Here is a 23,774-nt window from a genome sequence, read left to right as displayed (position 1 = left end):
GTCGCCCATTGTAGCCACTAACTTACCATATATCATATTGGGGAAGATATTCAAGTTTATTTTACATGATGTGAGGTGTCTGGCTTCTTTTTGTGCTCGCTTTTCACTTAGCATTTCTCCAATTTTTTCACTGCCCAGCCACTCTGCTGTAATTTCCGGCTCTTTTCTTTTTTGTGTAGTTAGGATCACTATAGAAGCTTATAACAAACTCACAGGGCATTGCACTCGTGTCCTCATTCTTAGCAAGAAAGTGATCCTTACGTGGTAGGAGGAGCCGTTAAGCGTTGCTATTTGCCATTGTTGTCTTTGCTTCCTACTCTTTTTGGCTTTCTACATGCTCACGGGTGCTCTCTCTCTCTCTCTCTCTCTCTCTCTCTCTCTCTCTCTCATCCTAATAAAAAGGTTAACTTGTTCCTATTTTATTCTGTATCGCAGACTGGCTTCTCCTTTTCCGAGTTGCTATGAACGAAAGGATTGTTTCACCAGGCTTTCATCCAATTTAGTAACATTGTGTAGGACCTGACACAGTCTTCTTGAATTGTTGCAGATGTTCCGCCAACAAGTCAGGGGGTAGACCACAAGCAGGTCCAGAGAGAACTGGGAAATGTTGTCCTGCACCTCCACAACCCTACCATCCTCTCTTCCTCTTCAATCGAAGTGCACTGGACAGTGAGTTGTTGTTACAATATTTGAGCTCACTTTTAATAAAAGTGACTTCTGTGAAGTCATTATATATAAATAATCATACACATATATATAATTTATCTGTTTCCTCCTTCTACAGTAATGACAACTTTATAATGTGAGTACTGTTCGTTATGGTAGCAGTGGTCTGGCTTTAAACAGACAAAAGTTCCATCGTGTGCGTATTTTTTCCTATCGTACGCAATAGTGAATTTTGCTATTCTCAGAGTGAAGAAACACCAAGTATTAACTGTTTGTATGTAACTTTTGATAGGACCATTATCACATGGATTTTTTAAACTTAGACATAGTCCCAAGTAGTATGAAGTAGGCTTTTAAAATTAGAAAATAGTAAAACACATTGTGCTTCCTCATCCCCTTGACCGTGGCTTGCCTCTAGACGTGTCTCGGAACTGCCATGATGCCTCACATTTCTGCATGAAGCATAGAAATTAATGTCACACGATTGATATCACCTTACAAAAGATAGTGGATTATTTTTTAGTATTCTATTTATATGAATGAGAAAAACGTGGGGCGAAGCCAGATAGACTTTTTTGCATTTTATCATATTGAATTTTCATTATTTTCCAATGAACCAATAAAAAGATATAAATGATCGCATCTTTGTCATTTTAATAGGTGGACCAACAATCTCAGTATATTCAAGGATATAAGATTCTCTATCGGCCGTCTGGAGCCAACCATGGTGAATCGGAGTGGTTAGTTTTTGAAGTGAGGACCCCAACCAAAAACAGTGTGGTTATCCCTGATCTCAAAAAGGGAGTCAACTATGAAATTAAGGCTCGCCCTTTTTTTAATGAATTTCAAGGAGCAGATAGTGAAATCAAGTTTGCCAAAACCCTAGAAGAAGGCAAGTATGATGAAGTGTGTGATTTCTGTGCATTGCAGCATATTTGTTAGACTTTTATTAACTTAACTGAAATTGCTAAAATGTTAATAGTGGCATTATTAGCTGTCTTGATATTGAACATATATTTTGCCAAGAGAATTTGTTTAATTAGAGCTCAAAAAAATGAAATACAGAGACAGTTGACTTGCTTCAACAGTGGCCTGTATAACATTGTGTGAATGTGAACATTACATTGCTTAGTGGCACATACAGAGAATATTTAATTATCTGGAACTAAAAATTCACATTTGAAGATGGAATTGTTTTCAATTTGCTTCCAATCCGTTATTTCCCATTCATTTATGGAATGCTATTTTGATCCATGATTTGTAAATAACGTGAATAATGTTTTGGTTTGATCAGGACTTTTTGGGGTTAGCATTTTCTCCTTACACCTCATGTCTCTGGAAACCCCTTAATTCTAGGAAAACCAGTATGGCAGGCCACTCTACAACTGGAAATTAAACATTAATATATATGTTAAGGTAAAAGGTTACATGTCACAACTATACTCTTAAAAACCAGAATTTTTCCTAATGTGTCTTTGTCACTTTGACTATATAAATTATTATCATGAATGATTAGCATTCATCTTCACAGTTTTGAGCAATTTCAGAGAGAACATGAGACCAGGGTTACAAGGTCAGAGAAATGGAAATTGTCCTGGGATATTACGTGGAAATAATGTATATAACTTTGTTTATGCAAAATTCATAATAACAGTAGGTTAGCAATATTGAGGAAAAACTTAAGTAGTTTGGGACTATTTAGACCTGGATAAGCTACTTCTTTAAAACACATGCATATATTGATATAATTTTCATATAATTATTCTTGGGTTTTAAATATTAATTAAATTGCTTCAATGTTCATTTACACACTCTAATCTTTTTAAAACAATTTAATAGCACCCAGTGCTCCACCTCAAAGTGTAACTGTATCAAAGAATGATGGAAATGGAACTGCAATTCTTGTTAGCTGGCAGCCACCTCCAGAAGACACTCAAAATGGAATGGTCCAAGAATATAAGGTAATGCATGTATATTCATTTACAGGTTATGGATATTTGGCGCCATCTGCTGGTCCAAATAGCAACATGTAAAATTATTTCTAAAACACTTTCCTGTTTATTCAGTGATAGTGTGGAGTAATTTTTTGTGCTAGAAAATTACTCGAAAATTAGTTGAAAATAATTAATTTAAAAAATAGATAATCTATGTGGTCACGAAGTATATAGCTCCTTCTAATTCGCACAAACAGCAAATTTAAATTAATAATAAAAAATCTTTTCCCCCTAAAAATGGCTTAAATATATTTTGCAAGGTTGGATTGCCCTGTGGGGTTGGCCATGAATCACATTGTGTCAGAAAGGGTTTACTTTATTTTTCTACATCTTTGAAATTATAGAATTTTAGAGCTGGGTTGGAAAAATTATTTCAGTGTGTATGAAAATCATTTTTTTCTATAAACTTTTAGTCTCTATACAGAATTTCATGTCTCAGAGGAAATTCAATTATACATGTCTGTATGTTCGTGTGAATTTTTAAAATATGTAATGTGTTGTCAATGATTTAATCTAATGATTCTGAATAATTACTTTTACCTGTGAACTTATCAGCTATATTCAATGAATGTAGACAGTCTCACCTAGATTGATTTTAAGCAAATATTTTCAGGAATGCCATGGTGCATCAGAAACTAATTAAGAGAAATGAGACTTTGTCAAAAGAATGTATTTGACTTTATCTTATTGATGAATGTGTATTATAGGATAGTCTTAATGAGCTATGGTAAATGAATAATTGATAAGTTGAATTAGGAAAACCTCAGTAGAAAACGGATTTAATGTGTATTTTCTCTCTCTCTCTCTCTCTCTCTCTCTCTCTCTCTCTCTCTCTCTCTTTTTCGGAGGTGGCGAGGGGGTTTTCATTTTATTTTATTTTAGAGACAGGGTCTCACTCTGTCACCCAGGCTGGAGGGCAGTGGTACAGTCACAGCTCATTGCAGCCTCAAGCTTTTGGACTCAAGCAATACTTCCACCTTAGCCTGCTGAGTAGCTAGGACTATAGGCAAGTGCCACCACACCCAGCTAAATTTTTCATTTTTTGTAGGGATACGGGTCTCGCTGTGTTGCCCAGGCTAGTCTTGAACTCCTGGCCTCAAGCAAGCGATCCTCCTGCCTTGTATTCCCAAAGTACTGGGATTACAGACATGAGCCACTGCACCTAGCCTCATTTGTATTTTTTTCAATGGTTGTATAAGCATACCACATACTAGAGAAATTTTAACTGCAATGCATGTACTTCTCTACACATTGATTTATATTTTTGTTAATGCCTGTGTATTTTTCTGGTTACTAGATAAATTATGATACTTAGTAGATTATCTCTTAGGTGCAAGTACTTTAAACTGCGCTCATTGATATGAAACTGCTGTTAGGAAGGTGGGCACCTTCTCCAGTTAGATCAGTTATTTTTAATTACATGCTGACATCAGAATCACTTGTGGAATTATTTTCCAAATACAGATGCCTGGCCACCACCCTCAGAGATTCTAATCAAGTTGGTCTGACAGGAGTCTTTGCATGTATGTTTCGGTAAATCTGTCTGGGTGATTCTGATGTACATCCTTAGTGAAGGCCCAAATAAAGACTAAAAATGTTCTTTTGTGTAGCAAATTAATTTGTACAATAAGCAGGTATCCTGAGCTTAATTTTAAATATAATATTTTATTTTAAAATAATTTTTAAAAACAATTTGAAAACCTCTTTATGAAATTTGTGTACATTAACAGTACATTTTTAAAAAAGTATTTAAAATACTGTCATAAATGTACTGTGGATGCTTTAAGCCTATAAGGTATTCCAAATAAGATTTTCAATGATAATTGAGTCATTAAAAGGTAACAGTCTCTATACTTTTAAGTGCTTTCTTACGAGTTTCAAGGTTATTTCAATACTGGGAGTGACAGGATACCATGTTTCAGTGCAGAAAAATAGACTATTACAGAAGATTTTTAAGGATTTAAAGTGAGGTGATGTCTCAGCAGCTCTCAAGCAGAATTGTGTAATGTAGGCATTTTCCCCTCAGAGTCAAAACTCATTTCTCTCCTGAAGAAATGCAAAATGGTGGATTTCACTTAACTTCATGGTCAATTTAAAATAATAAAATGCCTTTCAGAACCTGATTGACTGGTACAGAATCAGTTTGTGGCTTCGGTTCAGCTGCATAATGTAATTGGGGGAAAAAATTTCACAACGGAGTCTTTATTTTGAAATGATCAGATTCTGGTGTAGTGTCTGACCATTTCTTGGTGTTGTGTATTGAAATTATATTAAAATAATATTAACGTTCAAAGAAAACAATTAGAGGTCATTGCCCAAATGATAGAGGACCCTGATATTCTTAGATTTATTTTGAATCCCTTTTCCTATTACAGATTAGACAATAGCCTACTTGAAACTAATCCTACTTAATGCTTGAGGACATCACAAAGAATATAGAGAATGTTTTACTACTCTACGGATCATTTTCTTATGGAAACTGTCATGCAGCCTATCCAAATTCTTGAATATTGCAGGAATCACTCTATGGTGAATCAGTGAAATTTAAAATAAGGGTTAGAGTGTAGTGTAGAAATCTTAATTTCTTAAAAATAGTTCCTTATCACAAATATCATTATCAAATATTATCAAATTTGATGAGGCATATGGTGACTTTCTTATTAGAAGACTGTGCTTCTTTCACATAAAATATGTATTGTTATTTTTTATGATCTCATATAATGAAAAATGAATTAATATTTCCATTTAAATATAAGATCAGAGTGCTGATTTTCTCTCATTGATAATAGTTCAACATACCATAGGCTAAATAAAATCCTAGGATGATCCTTACTCCTTGTGTGCAGTTTTATTTTTAATAAGCATATTTATGCAAATTACTTTTGATTATTCAGAAGCTCTCCCTCCTCCTTGTAAAGGTACTTCTTGTAAAATGTGAGGTGACAAGGCAGTGCCAGGTGGTTTTATCCCAGAGAACCGCTGAAGTACGGTACTAGACTCAAGAGTTTCCTACTCCTTCTGTTTTATGATCTCTGGTCATCTTGCGTCACACCTAGAATGCAAACGTTGAATGATGATAGAAAAGTTATTGTTCTTTATCTGGAAATACAAGGTCCTTTTTTTCTAGAAAATAAGTTCTTGGTGTTAAGAAAAAAAGAACAAAAACCTAATGATATAGGCTGGTATAGAACCTAATGATGTGGGCTGGTAGGAACCAGTATCTTCAAGCAAAACCTTGAAGACTTACCTGATAGAAATAATCCTTTAAAAGCATGTGAAAAAGTGTAAAGAAGTCTTGACGCTACTGCTAACACTAGGTGTGACTAGAAGAGTCATCTTAGAACAACATCTTAGGAAAAATGACTCTAGAAACTTCTAGTAGGTTCATGATCAGTCTGAACTCTGGCTCTAAAAGCACAATCCTCTGTGGACCTTCGCATTAACTTAGATAATTTACCAGCCTGACATTCCTTGCGTGCTTCTTACAGGTTTGGTGTCTGGGCAATGAAACTCGATACCATATAAATAAGACGGTAGACGGTTCCACCTTTTCTGTGGTCATTCCCTCTCTTGTTCCTGGGATCCGATACAGTGTGGAAGTGGCAGCCAGCACCGGTGCCGGGCCCGGAGTGAAGAGCGACCCTCAGTTCATCCAGTTAGGTGAGTGTCGGTGCCGATCCACCCTGACGGCCTGTCATTGTACCCTTTCTCCTGCTTTGCTTTTTTGGTATGTGGCTGAGCCACCGCTGCAAAGTTTAATAAAATATGGAATGTGGCTTAGAGCTACAACAGGTATTAGCTTTATTTAAAACATAGATAGATAGATTAGATATAGATAATTAAACTTCAACTTATCCAAGAACATATTTTAGATGATATTTCAAGCAAAAGGCTATCAGTATTCATTCAGTGTTTCCTAATCCTGTCCTATAGAATATTTTTTGTCTATTCAACAAGTACTATTAAGTTCCAAGATTATTACAGTGAAGAAAATAGACACAGTCTTCATTCTCATGGAACACACAGTTGTTTGGGTTTAAAAAACAAACAAACTTGCATGCAAAACTTAAACTAGGTATTGGAAGTTTATAACAATATGCAATTTATATTCACATTTAGTATCTATTTAAAATGGCAATTGCTTTTTATAACAAAAGATAGATTGAGATGTCCAAGAGCATTGAAATATGTTTACATGCTAATTACTTAGAAAGTTGAATACAATTTGTGTTTCTAAAGTAGTTAGATGAACTTAAAAAAAAAAAATAGACCTGGCATAGAAGCCTTCATTAGCACAATTCACTTTAGGCAATATGGCATGAACATAAAATATAAATTAGTAAGTTACAACAAGTAAAATCTAAAACAAACAACAAAAACAGCAACAAAATACTATTGCAACTTAAAAGTAGAGAGAAAAGGGTCAGATATTAAGAAGTGATGTTTAAATTATGAATGGTGCTGAGACGTATGTAGTCAACTTTATATCTGTGCATTCCAGATCAGAAGTTAAATTTTAGTAATAGTTTATATTAGTTGCTAAATTATGAAAAAGAACTAGATGTATGTATCTTTATACTTCACAAGTAGTTACATACTATTTTTGCATTTTAATAATATTGATGACATCCTAGAAATTATTTCAAAACAAAATTAAGAAACATTTGGCTTTGATAAACTTTGTTGTGATACACAAAGAACTTCACATTTATTTGGAAAAGTATTATTGCCGTTCCATTGTTAATACAATGCCAGCTACTTTAACAGATATACTTGCAGAATATCTGTCATATAACACAATAAATTCTAGCAAAAGTCCAACTGTGGGTGGGACTCCTTCCATATAGACATTGAGGATCATAGGCCGACGACTCTTCGCCTCTTTAACAGGAGGCTTCCAACGTTGACCCTGGACCTGCAGAAAAGAGGAAAAGAAAGACACAGTCTTTGGGAGGGTTTAAATGGTGCAGGTCTGGAAATGGTGCATGTTACTCCTGCCCAAGGTGACTGCAAATAGATGAATGGGGTCACCACGAAACTAAGACACTGACTACAAAGCTACTTCCCCAACAACACTACTCTATGAGATCCCATTGAAACCTTTAAGGGAGAGCTTGCTGTCTCTTCAAAGCCATGTGTCAAAATTTGATTTTCGGATTTATCTTTTATGCTTAGCACATTGTAAAACAATGATTATATGCACGACTTTTAAACAAAAATAACTTCATGGTTTATTTTAAACAATACAGGAAGCTATAAAAAGTTGATTAATGCATCTGTTACAATGTTATGCATGATATAAAGGAAGATATAAAATTTATATTGAGGAAGTAGTTGATATTCAAATATTTGCCCACGTCATTAAAATTGAAATTATAAGTTACATTATGATGACCCTATAAACTGTTGATGTTGTTTCCCTATTTTTTTTTTTATAACATATGACTTTTAGTTCTGATTTTTGGAAGATAAATTGGAAAAAGGATCATGTGTGATGTTATTTGTTTAAGATTTAAATCATGGGATTTAAGGGTCAAACTGGTGTTCTTGAGATTATAAATGTGTTCAGTTCTCCCTATCCTAATACAGCCTCAGCTGCAATGAGACAAAGACTGAGATGAAGAGTAGCTGTTTTAATTCATTAGTCACACTGCACTTGATTCTGTTAAGCCCATCTGGTTGCTTGCATGGAACCCCTCTTGGCTGTTTCCATAAACTCTTAAGCTACCCGATGTAACCTTGCACAGATAGCCATGAAATCTATAAACCTAACAGATACAAAGGGTGTATTCGGAATAAAAAGAATAGGTCTGCTTGGTGAACTTTCAGTGGATGAAGTGCTCTTAGGATAACCAAAGATAAAAGGGTCTGGAACATGAAATACAACTTTCAGTCAACAAACAGTTGAAGGCAGGTGACTGCTTGTGAAAATAGGTTTTTCAGCCTTGACCCTCTATAGAATGAAATCTGAAATTCTGTTTAAAAAAAGGCAAATTGAAAAACCAGACACACATACACACATACACACACACGCAACATGAGAAGGAATTTAGCCATTTTGTGTTGCAAAGGGTGCTGTTTTCACAAAGGCTGTTTCCTTAGCCATTGAATGCTGCTAAAGTTTCCTGCCAGTTGTCTTATCAAGATGCAATATCATTTAGTAAGAAAAAATATTTCGTGGATATTTTTTTCTGTTTAAGCAATGTTTTTCATATATGATGAGCTATACCAATTATTTTTCTGGAAAAAAATGTATTTGTGAAGTAGAAAATGTGTCTATCTTAAAACAGATTATATTAGCAGGATTGTTATATTTCTCTCTAATTTGGTCTTGAGGTCTCTCTTTGCAAAGAGGCTATAAACTCTAGTCCTGGCCTGACAGGGCTTCACGGGATTTGGTTGTAGATGGTAACATTGTGCCTTTCACAGGACCTTTCTTTATCATTGCAGACAGCGTAATGCCTAAGTGTCCAACCCATGACCAGATGTCCCTGTCACAGGAAACTCGTTTATACGGGCAGATGCCCTTATGGCTCTTATCCGCCCTGTGTCCAGTGTATTCCTGCCAATATGGCCCCTCTCTAGGAGAGCCTTAACTGGGAGGAAAGTTAGGACCAGGTGCATCAGTCAGATGAGACACAGAGGATGCAAGACAACAAAAACACATGAAATAACAGAACAGCGTATCACTCACAGATCCATTAGGGAAGAGGGAGTGTTGTGCCATCAAGGGCCAATGAGAAGGCCACGGGGGCGATGTGCTCAACCAGCAGGTGGGGAGCCAGAGAGAGAGGACCTTTGGGCTGAGGTCTTTTTGGTGTTCATGGCAATTCCCAAGCAAGTTTGCTTTGGGGAGTTCCAATTGGTGGGTTCTTAGAGCAAATGGCTCGAGTTTCATGGGGTCATGCCGTAACTGAGAATGGTCACTGGGACAAATCCGCCCAGTCCATGTGGGGTGCAGGGTCAGTGGGTAAGCCAAGTAGGCGGTATCTATATAGCTCATAGGGAGGCGGTCACCGGGATGCAGTTGTGTACGACAGATATCTGGATTGACCACATTGAGGAACCAGGAAGGAGACAAAGAACTGGAAGCTGTCAAGGTGAGGAGACCCAGCCTCTGGTATGAGAAAGTTAAAACTTAAATTCAAAATGGATGCTGAGACAGCATGAAATTATGAGAATTCACAACAAGCATAATTTTCACAGTCAAATGATTTAATAATGTTAAGAAATCGCCAATCCTAATGAAATGGGCAAACATCTTGTTTCAGCAGATGTTGTGGGAGAAGAACGTTAAAACTGCAGAAAGTAATGGGAATTCTGCACATTGGACATTCTCGGGGTTAGCATCACTCGGGGCCACCAAAATGGAATATTGCTTTGATGAGAGAGCAGCAGCCTCCAGTTTTCTACAAAAGACTTTGCTGACTGCTCTGTGTGACTTGATGTAACGGTGGGCTTTAAAAAAACTTAGTAGGCTTAAAGTGTAAATGTAAAATAAGTAAATTTTATTAGCCATATATCCCATTAATTTTTAATTCTTGAATCAAAATGGCTAACAGAAAATATAAGCCTTTTTGACTATTCATAACACTTGATAATTCTTATGCATATTTAATGTTCTTTTCTTATATCTTTTGCTGGCTATGGTTATTATTTTAAAAGAAAGATCATTCATAGTCCTTTCAGTGGTAATATTATCTTAATTTCTCATTGTGTTTTAATGATCCAGAGTTTTACAGGCTGTTCTTAATGTGTTTCTAAGACAATTGAGGGTCTTACAATATAGTCTTGGTAGGGGGTACATATACACACACACAGACAGCTGTTTTTTCAATATTTCCTTTATAGAGGATATAAAATTGTATTTCTTCCCTTTTTTAGCATGTACATCTAAAGCTTCCTATAGAAGTCTGAGGAAGTTTATATCTTTTCTATACCCCTTATTATAGCTTATTCAATACCCCTATTTATTTGTGCATGTGTCATTTGTATATGCATTCAAGTATTTCATTTTTTAGTGTCATATTTTTGTATTTATATCAGTTGTATAAGTATGATAAGTATGATCCCATAAAATTATGCCATACTTGTTTTGAATGGACATAAACAAAATAAATATAATTTTGCTGAACATCTCATGAAATGTTTTATTTAGTGATGGCTGGTGGTGCAGAATGAAAAACAGAAATCATTATTTCCACTTTTCCATTATTTCCATTAATACAGTAATGACAGCCGTTTTATGTCACAAAAGTATGCTTGCATTATTATAATAAGTTTTAAATCCAAATTAATCAGAAGATGGCTTTTCAGATTCTCATGGAAATCCAGTGTCACCTGAAGACCAAGTGAGCCTTGCTCAGCAGATTTCTGATGTGGTGAAGCAGCCCGCGTTCATAGCAGGGATCGGGGCAGCCTGTTGGATCATCCTCATGGTCTTCAGCATCTGGCTGTATCGACACCGGAAGAAGAGGAATGGACTTACTAGTACTTATGCGGGTATCAGAAAAGGTATTCACTTTCCTAAGTTCTTCATATTTTAATGTTTATAAAACTCTTGATTTTAATGTTTTACTCCAAGTTATTCATGATTATATATATCCTATCTTAAATTATTTTTGTATGTAAAGATCTTCAAAAACACTTTTATTTTATTGTGGTGTCTACATATTAACTTCTCTTGTGTGGCAGTACTACATTTAGGGCTTACTAGTTTCTTAAGGCCGTGTTCCCTTAAAATATATTTTACCAAGATAGGTCTAGACTTGGCCCTGTTCTGTTAGGGAATTAATTTATTGCTTTTTATTCTTGAGGGAAATTTTGGATTTCCTTGTCATAGAAATCATAAATACATGCCTTGAACTGTCTCACACAGTTTTAGGGGGGAGCATTGTTGCCCTTTGTGAAACAAAAAAGAGAATACTACCATTTGATTACTTATAAAATAGTCCTTTCTTGGTGAATATAGAATGCGTGATTGAGTGATGTACTTTTGCTTACAGAGAGGTTTAGTACCTTTTTATTGTGATATTTAAAGTTGCAGGATTGAATATGTATATGTTGTTAATTAGTGATGGTGATTTTTTTTTACAAGTATGTTTACCATTTTAGAAGAGAAAGTTTACTTGGCTGCTATTATTTACAATTTTAAGGATGAATTAAATATACCAAGCTTTTTCACAGACACCTTTGCTACCTATCATCAAAGATGATGATTTGTATTTTTTATTCTCTGAGGAGATTGTTAGCAGTGCCAGATAAATAATCCCTCCTGGCCCCCAAATATATTCATCAACTCTGGGCCTCAGATCTGAGCTATAGGTTGGGTGGCTGTAAGTCCCAGTTTCCGGGGACAGTCCAGTTTATGTCTTTATCCAATAACATTATTTCTGGTCCTCCTTTTTGTTCTCAAAACTGTCCTGGTTTAGATGACAAATTATACAAATTATAGGGTCTATACTTCAGTCTAATACAATAGTTTTGCTTTGCTGAGAAGCAAATTTAAAGAGGATTACCAATAAAATCATCTTTTCTCCCAACATCACCACCTTTTTTTTTTTTCATCTAATTGTCGATACAAATGAGCATTTCCTGTACATCTTGACCAGACAAATTCTTTTACCCATTATATGGAAAATTTAGAATTTTTAATGCTAGCTAGAAGGTGAATGTCCTTATGCATTTATAAAATAATCTGGGATGACAGAAATGCTGGAACTCTCAGTCACAAGGAGTCTTGGCAAAAAAGGGTCAACACAAATTCATCACTAATACTATACAAATAAATTTCTGTGTCTACTGCCTGTGGCTGAGCAGCAATCTTTTCATGTACATATATTTTCCTTAGCATTATTATCCTTAAATATGTTTTTTTCAGATATGTGTCCTATCTAGAGATGAAGCAATATGACAATATCCCTGCCTGTGAAATGGAAAATGAGGGCTTGGAGGTTACTGCAAAGAGAACTGGTGCTCATTATGTATACAAAGTAGAACAATGTCAGGCACATGTGTTACCATATAAAACCTCTGACTAAAAAATCAATGCAGAGACGGGGTTTCTGGTTGTCTGTGTGTGGTGAAGTGGGGAAGGAATAGGGAGGTTGACTTTGTTTTGAAATCTGATTTGAATGAGGAAAAGTGACTAATTAACATATAGATGTGGAGTCTCTTGAATTTTCCAATCAAAAGACCTCCATCATCAACTCCATTTTGTAAACGCTAGTCAGTGGAATCCTGTTTCTTATGATGACAAAGTGCCACACCTGTGTGATTATAGCAATTTCATGCTCGACATTGTCTTAAAATATAAAAATGTGACATGAAACTATTCTTCCTTTCTGAGATGTTCCTTTTCCTTTACTAATGTACTTTGAGCATGCTGACAAAATGCCTATGTGCTCTTTCTGCAAAACCTATTAAACTAATATCATTGTCCCTTCAACTAGCTTGTGTTTAAGCAGAAATCATAGAACATAATTACAAATGTAATTTGATGAGCATTTGACTCTGCTTTCCTCACTTTGTCCTGTTGGCACTTTTTCATAATTGTATTTCTATGTAATTTATTTTAAAAAGTGCATTTTGGGATCTTAAATTTTCTATGCCAAAAAACAATGCCGGTAATTTTAAGAAAAAAGGAAGTGAAAAATTATAAAGAAAAAAAACAAATGTAAAAGAGCTTATTGACTTATAACACATCAAGCCAGAGGGTCACTTTGGAAAATAGTGATCATTTTTAACATTTCCCCCTTACATTCAGCTATCAGTGTGACATCTGCTAGTTCACTCAGCACCCCTGTCCACATAGATTCACATATTGCATCAGCATCACTTGGGTACACAGAGAGTTTATTATATTATTGGAAGCTTTGAGAATTAAGTTGTTCTTTGGTGTGCTAGCAGTGAAAATTTCATTTAGACTGACCTCTTTTCATCTCTTCTTCAATTCCTCAAAGTGGGGTTAGCAGTTAGCTAGGAGAAGTAATGACAAGGACCTTTCATATTTTCCTGGTGTCCTTGTGATTGCAAATTAATGTTCAGGCACTCCATTCTCTCCTGAATAGCTTTAGTTTCAAATGCACCTTTCTTTTTTTTCTGTTTTTTTTTTAATAAAGACTTGTTACTATGGCTCTGAATTTTTGAATGTAGCTAAATTACATGGACTCTCTGAAAAGACCTGTCTGAAAGAAAACACAATAGAATTCTTAAGACAGGGACCGCTGTGCTGCAAACGAAGGCCAGGGTATAAATTAGGGACACAGACTGAGGTTTTTGCCTTTGTTCTTTCTAGTATGCTCAGAGATAGAGTGGCTTGGTAAGAGAGGACAGTTGTAGGGGATGCTATAGCGTTCTAGTTTGCAACCCCAAAGGCTCTGATAGTAAATTTCTTGAACAGTGTTCAGATGTGATATAGAAAATACACTTTGGCAGTTTTTTGATCCATGATAAGCAATCAATATTCTAGCTTGTTTGTATTAAAGATTTTTTTTTTTAAAGCAAACTTTAATCTTAGAGGGAGTAATGTAGATTTCCTTGCTTTCTTTACCAGGGCAGCGTTTAGTTTAAATTAACGTGAAGAGATTGGAAAATGAGTCAATCTCCTCCCTCTATGAAATGACATGGAAATTGCTCTGGTGTTATCCAACACCTAGGAATGGGAAAGGATAGGAAAAGCTGCTACTTTTGAGGCCTGCAGTTCAATTTCAGGCATTATTGATTAGATTAAGATTTATAACCACAGAGAGAGTGAAGGTGTTCAGAGAAGTGTTATTGTTCTATTGTTTAGCTTCTACTTTGGCATTAAAAAAATGTTCAGTTCAGCCCACTCCTAGACAGCTTCTAAATGTAAACTCTAAAAGAGAAATTAAAGCTTAAAACTCCACACTTTTTCTGTACATCCACAAATTTTTATGATGTTAAGAGTGTAGTTTATATGATATCAGGCATATCTGCTCAGTGAAGCAGTTTAATTCTATGGTTCTCTTTGTTTCAGTGTGTTCTTTCCTTTCCTCTCCTTTTCTCCTGTGTCTCTTTTTTTTCCTTCTTTTTTCCTTCCCTTGATCCTTTCTTTCTCTCTCTCTCAATGATGAATACTTAAGTGCACCTAGTAGTCCACTTTAATAAGCATTTACTTTCAGATTTCTAGATAGGATTCCAGCAAGACCCTGATAACGCTTGTTTAAGAATCCATCATCCACTGTTTGGAAATGATTAATAGTGGAGGATTCCTGTTTGTGCTAAAGCCGTGAGCTAAGTCTGTGTTGCTAAATGCAGGGTCATTCACAGGCTAACCTAGCGCAATTCCCCTCCTGAGTGTACTAGAATGTCAGACACTTCAGAATGGAACCTGTAGAGACAAGCTTTTTTTCTTACCCTCAGATTTGGTTTTATTCATGTATCAGAGTGTCAGAACTACTGGCTTAGTTATTTACATTTGTTTTATGTTCAGCTGTCTGCTTGATTTATACTAATGTGATATGTTCCCTTTCTCTCTTCAGCTTAATAACTGGTTTATATTTTGTTTTGATTTTTCAGTCCCGTCTTTTACCTTCACACCAACAGGTATATATTTGCACTTACCCTCCTCCTTTCCTTTGTTAGTTTGGCATGGGTTGTACTATTTCTGTTTTTATTTCATTTTCTTCAGTGAGTTGGGGAAAGGACTTAAAACAGAATATAATACTTCATTTACTTACGCCAGGCATGTATGTGAAGTAGAAATGGTTGGTGTTATTTATTCACAACTCCACATTGCATCTTAGCCATGTTTGCATGTGTTTCATTAAATAGACACACTGTTTCTACCCTCGACATGATTTAACATGCTAATGATCTCATTAATTGTTTCATACTTGGCAGTGCATTTTTTCCCTTAACTTAAGCTTTCAAGTTTTCCAACAAAAATTTCTCTCCATTCTAATTCTCTGTTTATAGAATCAGTGTTGTTGAAGGTAACCAAAATATCTAGCACATGGGAAAGATAAAACTTTTCATTTTCCCTAAATCAGAATCCTAATATTCTGTTCTATTCAGTTTCTTTCAAAGTGGGTCCTCTTCTGTCACCTCACCTCTAGTAAAAGATGTACCTGTAGTTATGCCTCCTCAGTCTTAATCCAGTTATTGTAATCACTGGGAACAGTTATCTCTGTCTAACAGACTCCCAGTTTGGAATTCTTCTAAGTAGCAGAATTTGGCAGCTTTAAAAAACATATTTCTTCTGAGAAAATGTGTCTGTATTTACAGAAAGGCTAATCTTCTTAACCTCTTGCCTAACTATGTGCAAATCTGTTTTTGTTATGGCTAAATTTTTATACCCCAAATTTATTAATCTGAGAAGGCTTTCAAGAGCATTAAAATATATTTTTTATCACATGTACATGTCTGATGAAAATATAATGAGAAAGGGTTTCCAGAAGCCACAATAAAAAATAGGTTGCATTAATTAATAGTCACAAGTTGGCATATATCTTTGTGTGTGGAAAGAAGGATTATTTTAACATTTATCTTTGCCTTACTGGTACTCATATTTCTGGAAGAATATTCTGGTATGGGATTTTTTCCCTGAATTTAAGATTACATTTGTATAAAATCATAAAATTATATGCTACGATAAATTTAAAATAGTAATATATGGGAATGCTAATGTACAAATGAGTAATAGTTACATTTAATAAAAGTGTACTGATGTTGTCTCTTTGCTTGATTCTCTACCTTGTTGAAATATTAAGAAAATAAGAGTGATACATATTTAATGCTATATAATAATTTTAAAAATTACTAGTTGTATCAGAAATCTGGTACATCTAGTGATGATTTCTGCAATGCTTTTAAGTAGGAAGGGAGAAATAATTCCATTTTAGAAAGATGGACATAATAGCTTTTGATATATAAATGTGCCTGCTAATTTTGTTTTTTTTTTTTGTAACATTCTAGTAACTTATCAGAGAGGAGGCGAAGCCGTGAGCAGTGGAGGGAGGTAATTATCTTGCTTGTTTTGTAGATTCTAAAGGGAATTCCAAATATTTCTTCTTGTCTTCCTCGGTGACACCACTTTCTTTGCTTAAAAGGTTTAACTTAAAGGAGAAATGTGTTTAAATCCTTTAGAAAGCTTCCATTCAGCTGTGCTGTTGAACCAAGCTATTTTAGCAGAAATGCAGCTGATTGGAGCGGGTGCATCTTCGTCAGTGACCACCAGAGGGAGGACTTTAACCGAGAAAGACAGACTTGCTGACTTAGCAGATGATTAAAAGGAGTTAAAGTGATTAAGCTGTGGCATTTATGAAGATTAAGAAATATAGCTAGTTAACAGATACTATCAAAGAAAAAAGTGTTCATTTGAAAACCTGCTGAACACAGCAGTTGCTCATAAGTTGCTGTAGGTTATGTTTGTTTGTTCTTGTTATGAATTCAACTTCACATCTCCATTTGCAGGGAAATATGTTGAACTAAAAGAAGAAATCTTAGTAGCTTGTTAACAAAGAGGTTTTTCTTCCCCTCTAATTAAAATAAGCCTCAATCCGATAGTTATGATATTTTGGTAATTATTATTCAGTGAACTTTAATATATTCACAGAGAAATCACAAATTGATGTGACAGGCAGCTTAAAGGGGCTGAAATAAGGTATAAGTTACGTGAACCAAGCATCAGGATTTTCCACAATATGATGACTAAAAAAAAAAAGTAACATTTAGCTTAAGGTTTAAAAGGAAAAAAACAAAAAACTTCCAACCAAAACCATTTTATAATTCAAATTCAATGAACTTATTAAATTCCCTTCTTTCTGCAGTTAGATAATATGGTTGTTTCTGGAAAGATAAAAATGAGTAAGATATTATTCCTCAATCTAAAGAACATACCATCTAATAATTTAGTTTCTAACAAAGAGCAATTAAAAAAATGTTGACCACCTTTAGCCAATGTTGTACAAATTTGGCAACAAGCACTGGCCTTTTCTTTCCTGTTTACTGCTAACTTCCTGTTTTCATACATGCAAAACAAAGCCAGCCACTGAAAGGCCTCAAAACTAGGGAGGTCTTCATAAGGAATAAAGCCACTTGATTCAGGAATTAAAGGAGGGCATGTTTTTGCATTCAGGGAAATTCCATCGAAATAACAGCCCAGGCAGACATTCATGAAAGAACGTTTTCTCTTGAGTGAATCTGGAATGCTTGATTATATATCCACCTCGTTACATGTGTATATTCATGACTGTAGACTCAACTTTCTCATTAATCAGAGCATATGAAAGTGCTTTCTGAGCATCTTCTATATGTTCTGCATTAGCTTCTGTGCATGGGCATGTGTGGGTCCTACTCAAAAGGAATTTGCCCCTACATAGACCAAATTATCACATGGGAAACAATGTCAGGAATGCATAGGTAGCAAATGACAGTTTCTACAGCAGGACTGAAAAATTACAAAGTTCCTGAACTATCTGTTTGGAAAACTCATTATAGCACAGTACAGACATAGCCTTTTGCACCAGTGAGCAAACTGCGTAAAAATTCCTGCCCTTGTGGACTTTACGTTATACTACGGAAGATATAAGATCAATAATAAACTTTTTTTAAAAAGTCAACTGTACAGTATCAGCCGTTGACAACTGCTATGGAAAAAAATAAACCAGGATAAGAAAATTAGGGATGCCTTAGTAATAGGCCTCATTCTAAGCCATGTGTGAATATGTGAGAATGTGTGTGTGTCTGTGGTTTGTGATCCAGTGGAGGAAGAGAAGGAATAGCGAACCAAACTGCTGTACTGACTTCTCTTGTATCAACTCCTTAAGCACTGGCTTCCCCCATGCATCTCAGACTCTCTGAGTCCTCGCTGGACCTCCCACCTCACTAGGCTGATAACACCTAAGCCAAAACCTTCTAGTCGTCCTCTTTCACCTCCTGCAACCATTACTGCATTTGTTGATCCTCTCTTGCCCCTTTCGCTCTGACAAACATTGTTTCATTTCAAGCACTTGCTCTGCCTTGCCTAATCTGCCACAAAAGCTCCCAGCAGCCCTTCCTTCATCTGCCTTCATTAGCACGATTTCCTGCTAATTCCCTTTGCCCACTAGACACAGAATGATCTTCTGAAATGCTTGTGGATCATGTCTCTGAGCTGCTGAAAATCCCATTTTTAATAAGACCCACCATGTGTAGAATATCAGATCCAAACTGAGCAGAGTATATGAAGCCCACAAACTCTAGGGCTTTGTGGACTCACTTCAAAACTCTATGTGTCAGGTAGGGTGTGGTGGCTTATGCTTGTAATCCCAGAGCTTTGGCAGGCTGAGGCAGGAGGATTGCTTGAGGCCAGGAGTTTGAGACCAGCCTAGGCAACATAACAAAATACCTGTCTCTATAAAAATAAAAAATTACACAGGCACGATGATGCTTATTTGTCCTAGCTACTTGGGAGGCTGAGGTGGGAGTATCGCTTGAGCCCAGTAGTTCGTTAAAGTGCGCTAAGATCAAGCCACTGTACTCCAGCCTGGGGGACAAAGCAAGACCCTGTCTTAACAAAACAAAACAAAACAAAAGGCTCTGTGTGCCATACCCTACAATCCATTCTGTCAACCCACCTGCCATTTGCCAATGTTGCATTTTCTTGTACGTTCTTGCTGCCTTGCACATGTATTGCGTCAGCCTGGAGTGTCTCCCCATCTACTACCCCTGGTCAATGCACTGAATTTCACCTGCTGTGTCCTCCATCAGCTTTGTACTGTGGAACGACCACAATAAGCACCTAACGTGGTACTGCAGTGAGCTGTTTATATCAGAGATCAGCAAATTATGGCTCTTGGGCCAAATCCAGCCTGCCACTTGTTTTTGTAAATAAAATTTTATAAGAATACAGCCATGAGCATCTGTTTATATATTATCTGTGACTGCTTTTGAGCTACAATGGCAGAGTTGAATAGTTACCACAGAAACTGTGACTTGCGAAGCCTTGAATAATTACTATCTGGTCCTTTACAGGAAAAGTTTGTCAGCCCCTGGTGTGCATGATTGCCTTTGACAATAGAATGTGAGATCCTGGAGTATAGAGACTACTTGGCTTATTTCTCAATAACTGAAAACTGTGTAATGTAATAAATGTAATTTATTGAATTACATTTAATAACGTTAATAAATTACATGAATTTTATCTTTGAAAGATTTAATAAATAAGTATCTAAGAAAGGACTGAATGAATTATTGAATAAATGAATGTCAGAAGACCTGAGTTCAGTCCCTGATGAAAATATATTGGGTTGGATTATTTCCTCTAATAAAAAAGAAGGTTATCTAGAATTCTTCTAGTTCTCAAAATTTTAAATTTAATTATTCCAAGAAAGGAGAGAAGGAGAATTGTGATAAGCAAAGAGACCTTTTCCCAACTTGAAAAGGGTGAGGAACTTGTGTGATAATCCAGGGGAGGATCACAGAAATATTAAGCAGTTATTTGTATTCATTTGTTTTCTGTACCTGAAACACCGCAGTCACCTCTTCCAAAAACCCTACTCAAAATCCAAACAAAAGCATAAACCAGGAAAAAGCAGAGAAAGCCTGAAAAAGTGGGTGGGAAAGTCAGGCTAACCTGGTAGAGAATGACAATACGACAATACCGCATTTCTTGTCAGTGGGAGGCGAGAAAGAAATAGAGCTCATGTCTTGCTTCTCTAAATTATTGGCAATTCTTAGACCTATCTCTGGGCTTTAAAACTCATTCAGCCAATCTGTGGAAAGGGAAGACAGCCACCCTGACAACTCTTAGTGCTAAGCTCCTTCACCATTTTTACCAACTCCTGGACCCTGCAGTGTTTTATTTTGTGATTTTGCAGTTCCAATAGGCTTTCTTGGGGTGAGTGATTAGAATATCTGAAGAGAAGAGGAGGAATTGAAGGTGATTGCCATATAATTATTAGGTGCATTTGCCCTTTTTTCCCTCAAGACACAGATCTATCCCCTTAATACATTGTATGATAACATTATTAATATAATAATATCTTAGGCACATGTTAATCACTGTAACAATCATGTATTTTGCTTCTGCTTCATATTTTAAGCTTAAATGTATCAAGGCAGCCTGTGAAATTGTTAGTTTAAAAAGACCCTAACATCCTTATCATAGTACCTGCAGATGACCTTGACTTCCTCAAAAGCCTCTGAAATGCACGCATGGTATTTTAAGATTCATTATGGACCAGTAATCATGGCTCAACTTCTTCCTTAAATAATTGGCATTCCAGACTCAAGTCTAAACAGAAAACTAGGATGTAAATTGTTCCTTCAACTTCCTGTTGGAAATCACCCGTATGTATGAAAAGTTTTCTCAGCCTATGATGATATCAAAGCTTTCACTGAAAAAGTATTTTTCAGAGGGAATCATAGTAGTATAAAAATATTGTTTATTCCTTTTGAAACATGTAAGTCAGACTTTGAAAAATTTCCTCTTGACCCATACTTCAAACATCCCATAACATCTTTACAGTGTCAAATACGGATTTTATTTTTAATAACTTCCACAATGATAACGTGCATGGTTGAAGTTCAAGGGAAATAAAATAGGAAACTAAAGATTACTAGTTGCAAGATTCCTATAACTAACATCTATTTCAAAGGCTTCAGATATCTGTGGTACAGCTTGCATTTAAATGTTTAAAATTTCAACAGTTCAGCAACATTGCTCTTCAAAGCATGTTTTCATCCGCAATTTTAATAGTAAATTGGCTCAGTTTTAATAGCTTTATCCTGAATTTCAAGACTTCAGACATTTTTTCCACTCTTTCTTTTATTGAGAATATTTGAGGACGTCAGGAAATTTCAGCACTCTCCAGTATATGTGCTTGTAGCATCTTAGATCAGAATGTGGACTCTAGGGCCAGACTGCTTGAGGTTGACTCCCAGCTGGGCCACTCACTCACTTTACATAACTGTGCACAAGTTTCATAACCTCTGTTAGGTATCCTCATTTCCTTATTGTTAAAATGTAGACAATAATAGTACCCATCTTGTAAAATTGTTGTGATGAATAAATGAGTTCATACATGTAAAGAACTCGGAACAATTCTTTGCACATTGTAAGCAAGGAGCAAATACTGCAGGGCGCGGTGGCTCATGCGTGTAATCCTAGCACTCTGGGAGGCCGAGGCAGGCAGATTGTTTGAGCTCTGGAGTTCGAGACCAGCAAAGAGCAAATATTTATTTTTAACATCAATATATATATACACATACAAATATAGGAACCATAAATCCATATTCTTCATTTGAGTTGAATTATTATTCCTCAAATAACCATCATTCGCACAATAAGTTTCCTCAGATGACTACCTGTGTGGCAGAAGAATAGGGACCATGGAGAGTGAAATGTCAGGTTCTTGCTTCCCAAGTAAATGGGAAGGAGAGCACTACACTTTAACACAGGAAATGGAACTACAAAGAAAATCTTTGCAGAGTCCGTAGTGCCAGTCCTTTTATTGTGGGTCAGACAGCACAGCATACATCATCACCTCTTTTGCTGAAGTATCACATGGAGTCAATGTTCAAAAAGGACATGAGAAATGCCACTCTTGGACTCCAGTCTGAGTCCCTGGCACTGGTGGTTCAGGGCTCCCATTAATAATTGCTAATGTACTTTGCAATCCCAACGCACAGTGAAAGAGGATTAACATCTGTTGTGCCAAAAAAAAACATGAACACTAATATTCCTTTTAGTGGCCATCTTTGTTTTACCAGACTTAATTCATTAACTTTTCTTTGTTTATGTAGGGATTTACGACATTTTACATTGTCACCATCAGAAAATGTTGACAAGCCTACAGAACTATGCACTGAAACATTGCTGAGACTGTTCAAAATGTCACTGAGCCCCAAACTCACTATTTCTGAAACATGGTTTTGAAGAAAAATATGCAAATATGTTTCATTTGGGGGACACATTGTCTAAGTAAAGGAGCTTATTCCATTTTTTAATGAAGTTGTAAGAGTCATACATTTTTTTTTTTTTTTTTTTGAGACAGAGTCTCACTGTGTTGCCCGGGCTAGAGTGCCGTGGTGTCAGCCTAGCTCACAGCAACCTCAAACTCCTGGGCTCAAGCAATCCTTCTGCCTCAGCCTCCCGAGTAGCTGGGACTACAGGCATGCGCCACCATGCCCGGCTAATTTTTTCTATATATTTTTAGTTGTCCAATTAATTTCTTTCTATTTTTAGTAGAGATGGGGTCTCGCTCTAGCTCAGGCTGGTTTCAAACTCCTGAGCTCAAACAATCCTCCCGCCTTGGCCTCCCAGAGAGCTAGGATTACAGGCGTGAGCCACCGCACCCAGCCAGAGTCATACTTTTTGAATGGATCAAAAATGAAGAAATACAAACTGTCTTAACTAGGGTATTTTTAAGCTACTAAAAAGACTCAGAAATATATCTATCCATATTTTCAGATTCTATGTTTGATTTTTAATCATTAAGACTAAAAGCAGAGTAGAACATTGATTTTAGGTCTGCCAGTTTATGGAGTTATGGCTATGGAAACTGAGGTATACCTCAGAACTTGAGATTACAGTTGCCTTGTCTGTAAAATAAAAGGGATAATAATAAAGGTATAACTATCATTCAGCATTGTTCAACAAATTATTTGTGAGAATAATGAGATGAGAAATTTGTTGGAATTTTAAGTAGAAAATATTATTTTCTGTTCATATAACATTTGCTTTTATATATTTTGTTCTTTAGGCCAGGACTTCTCAACATCAGTGAGCCTGCCACACAGCCATGGTTGGCAGACACGTGGCCAAACACTGGCAACAATCACAATGACTGCTCCATCAACTGCTGCACGGCAGGCAACGGGAACAGCGACAGCAACCTGACTACCTACAGTCGCCCAGGTTAGGGACACAGAGAGAGCTTGACATGTTCCGTTTATCCATAATAATTAAAAGTAAAAAACTTTTAAAAAAGGAACTAGCCAGAAGGGGATAAGTTTTCTTGTCCTCTTTCTACATGGAAAGAGAAAATTTGATGAACATTTGGATGAAATATTGACATTGTTTAGCAAACTAACCTGATTCAAGTATTTTCTCCATCCTTAAACCTCCATTTCTCACCGTCCACCAAAAAAATTTTCCAGAGAATTAAG

General features: G+C 36.0%; 1 protein-coding gene across 1 annotated transcript in view; it reads left to right on the top strand.

Moving 5' to 3' along the window:
- ROBO1 (roundabout, axon guidance receptor, homolog 1 (Drosophila)) overlaps positions 1-23,774 on the top strand; it is a 142,824-nt gene that overhangs the window by 75,304 nt on the left and 43,746 nt on the right. Inside the window, exons 10-17 of the mRNA XM_012642110.1 lie at positions 548-669; positions 1,327-1,558; positions 2,506-2,627; positions 6,149-6,320; positions 10,977-11,174; positions 15,201-15,227; positions 16,599-16,641; positions 23,369-23,523. Coding sequence (XP_012497564.1) covers positions 548-669; positions 1,327-1,558; positions 2,506-2,627; positions 6,149-6,320; positions 10,977-11,174; positions 15,201-15,227; positions 16,599-16,641; positions 23,369-23,523 — 1,071 coding nt within the window. The remainder of the gene's footprint in view (positions 1-547; positions 670-1,326; positions 1,559-2,505; positions 2,628-6,148; positions 6,321-10,976; positions 11,175-15,200; positions 15,228-16,598; positions 16,642-23,368; positions 23,524-23,774) is intronic.

This window comes from Propithecus coquereli, unplaced genomic scaffold, assembly GCF_000956105.1.
Source record: "Propithecus coquereli isolate 6110/MARCELLA unplaced genomic scaffold, Pcoq_1.0 Scaffold174, whole genome shotgun sequence".
NCBI classification, from domain to species: Eukaryota; Metazoa; Chordata; class Mammalia; order Primates; family Indriidae; genus Propithecus; species Propithecus coquereli.
The sequence above is the reverse complement of the archived record's forward strand: the minus strand, read 5'-3'. Positions and strand labels throughout refer to the sequence as shown.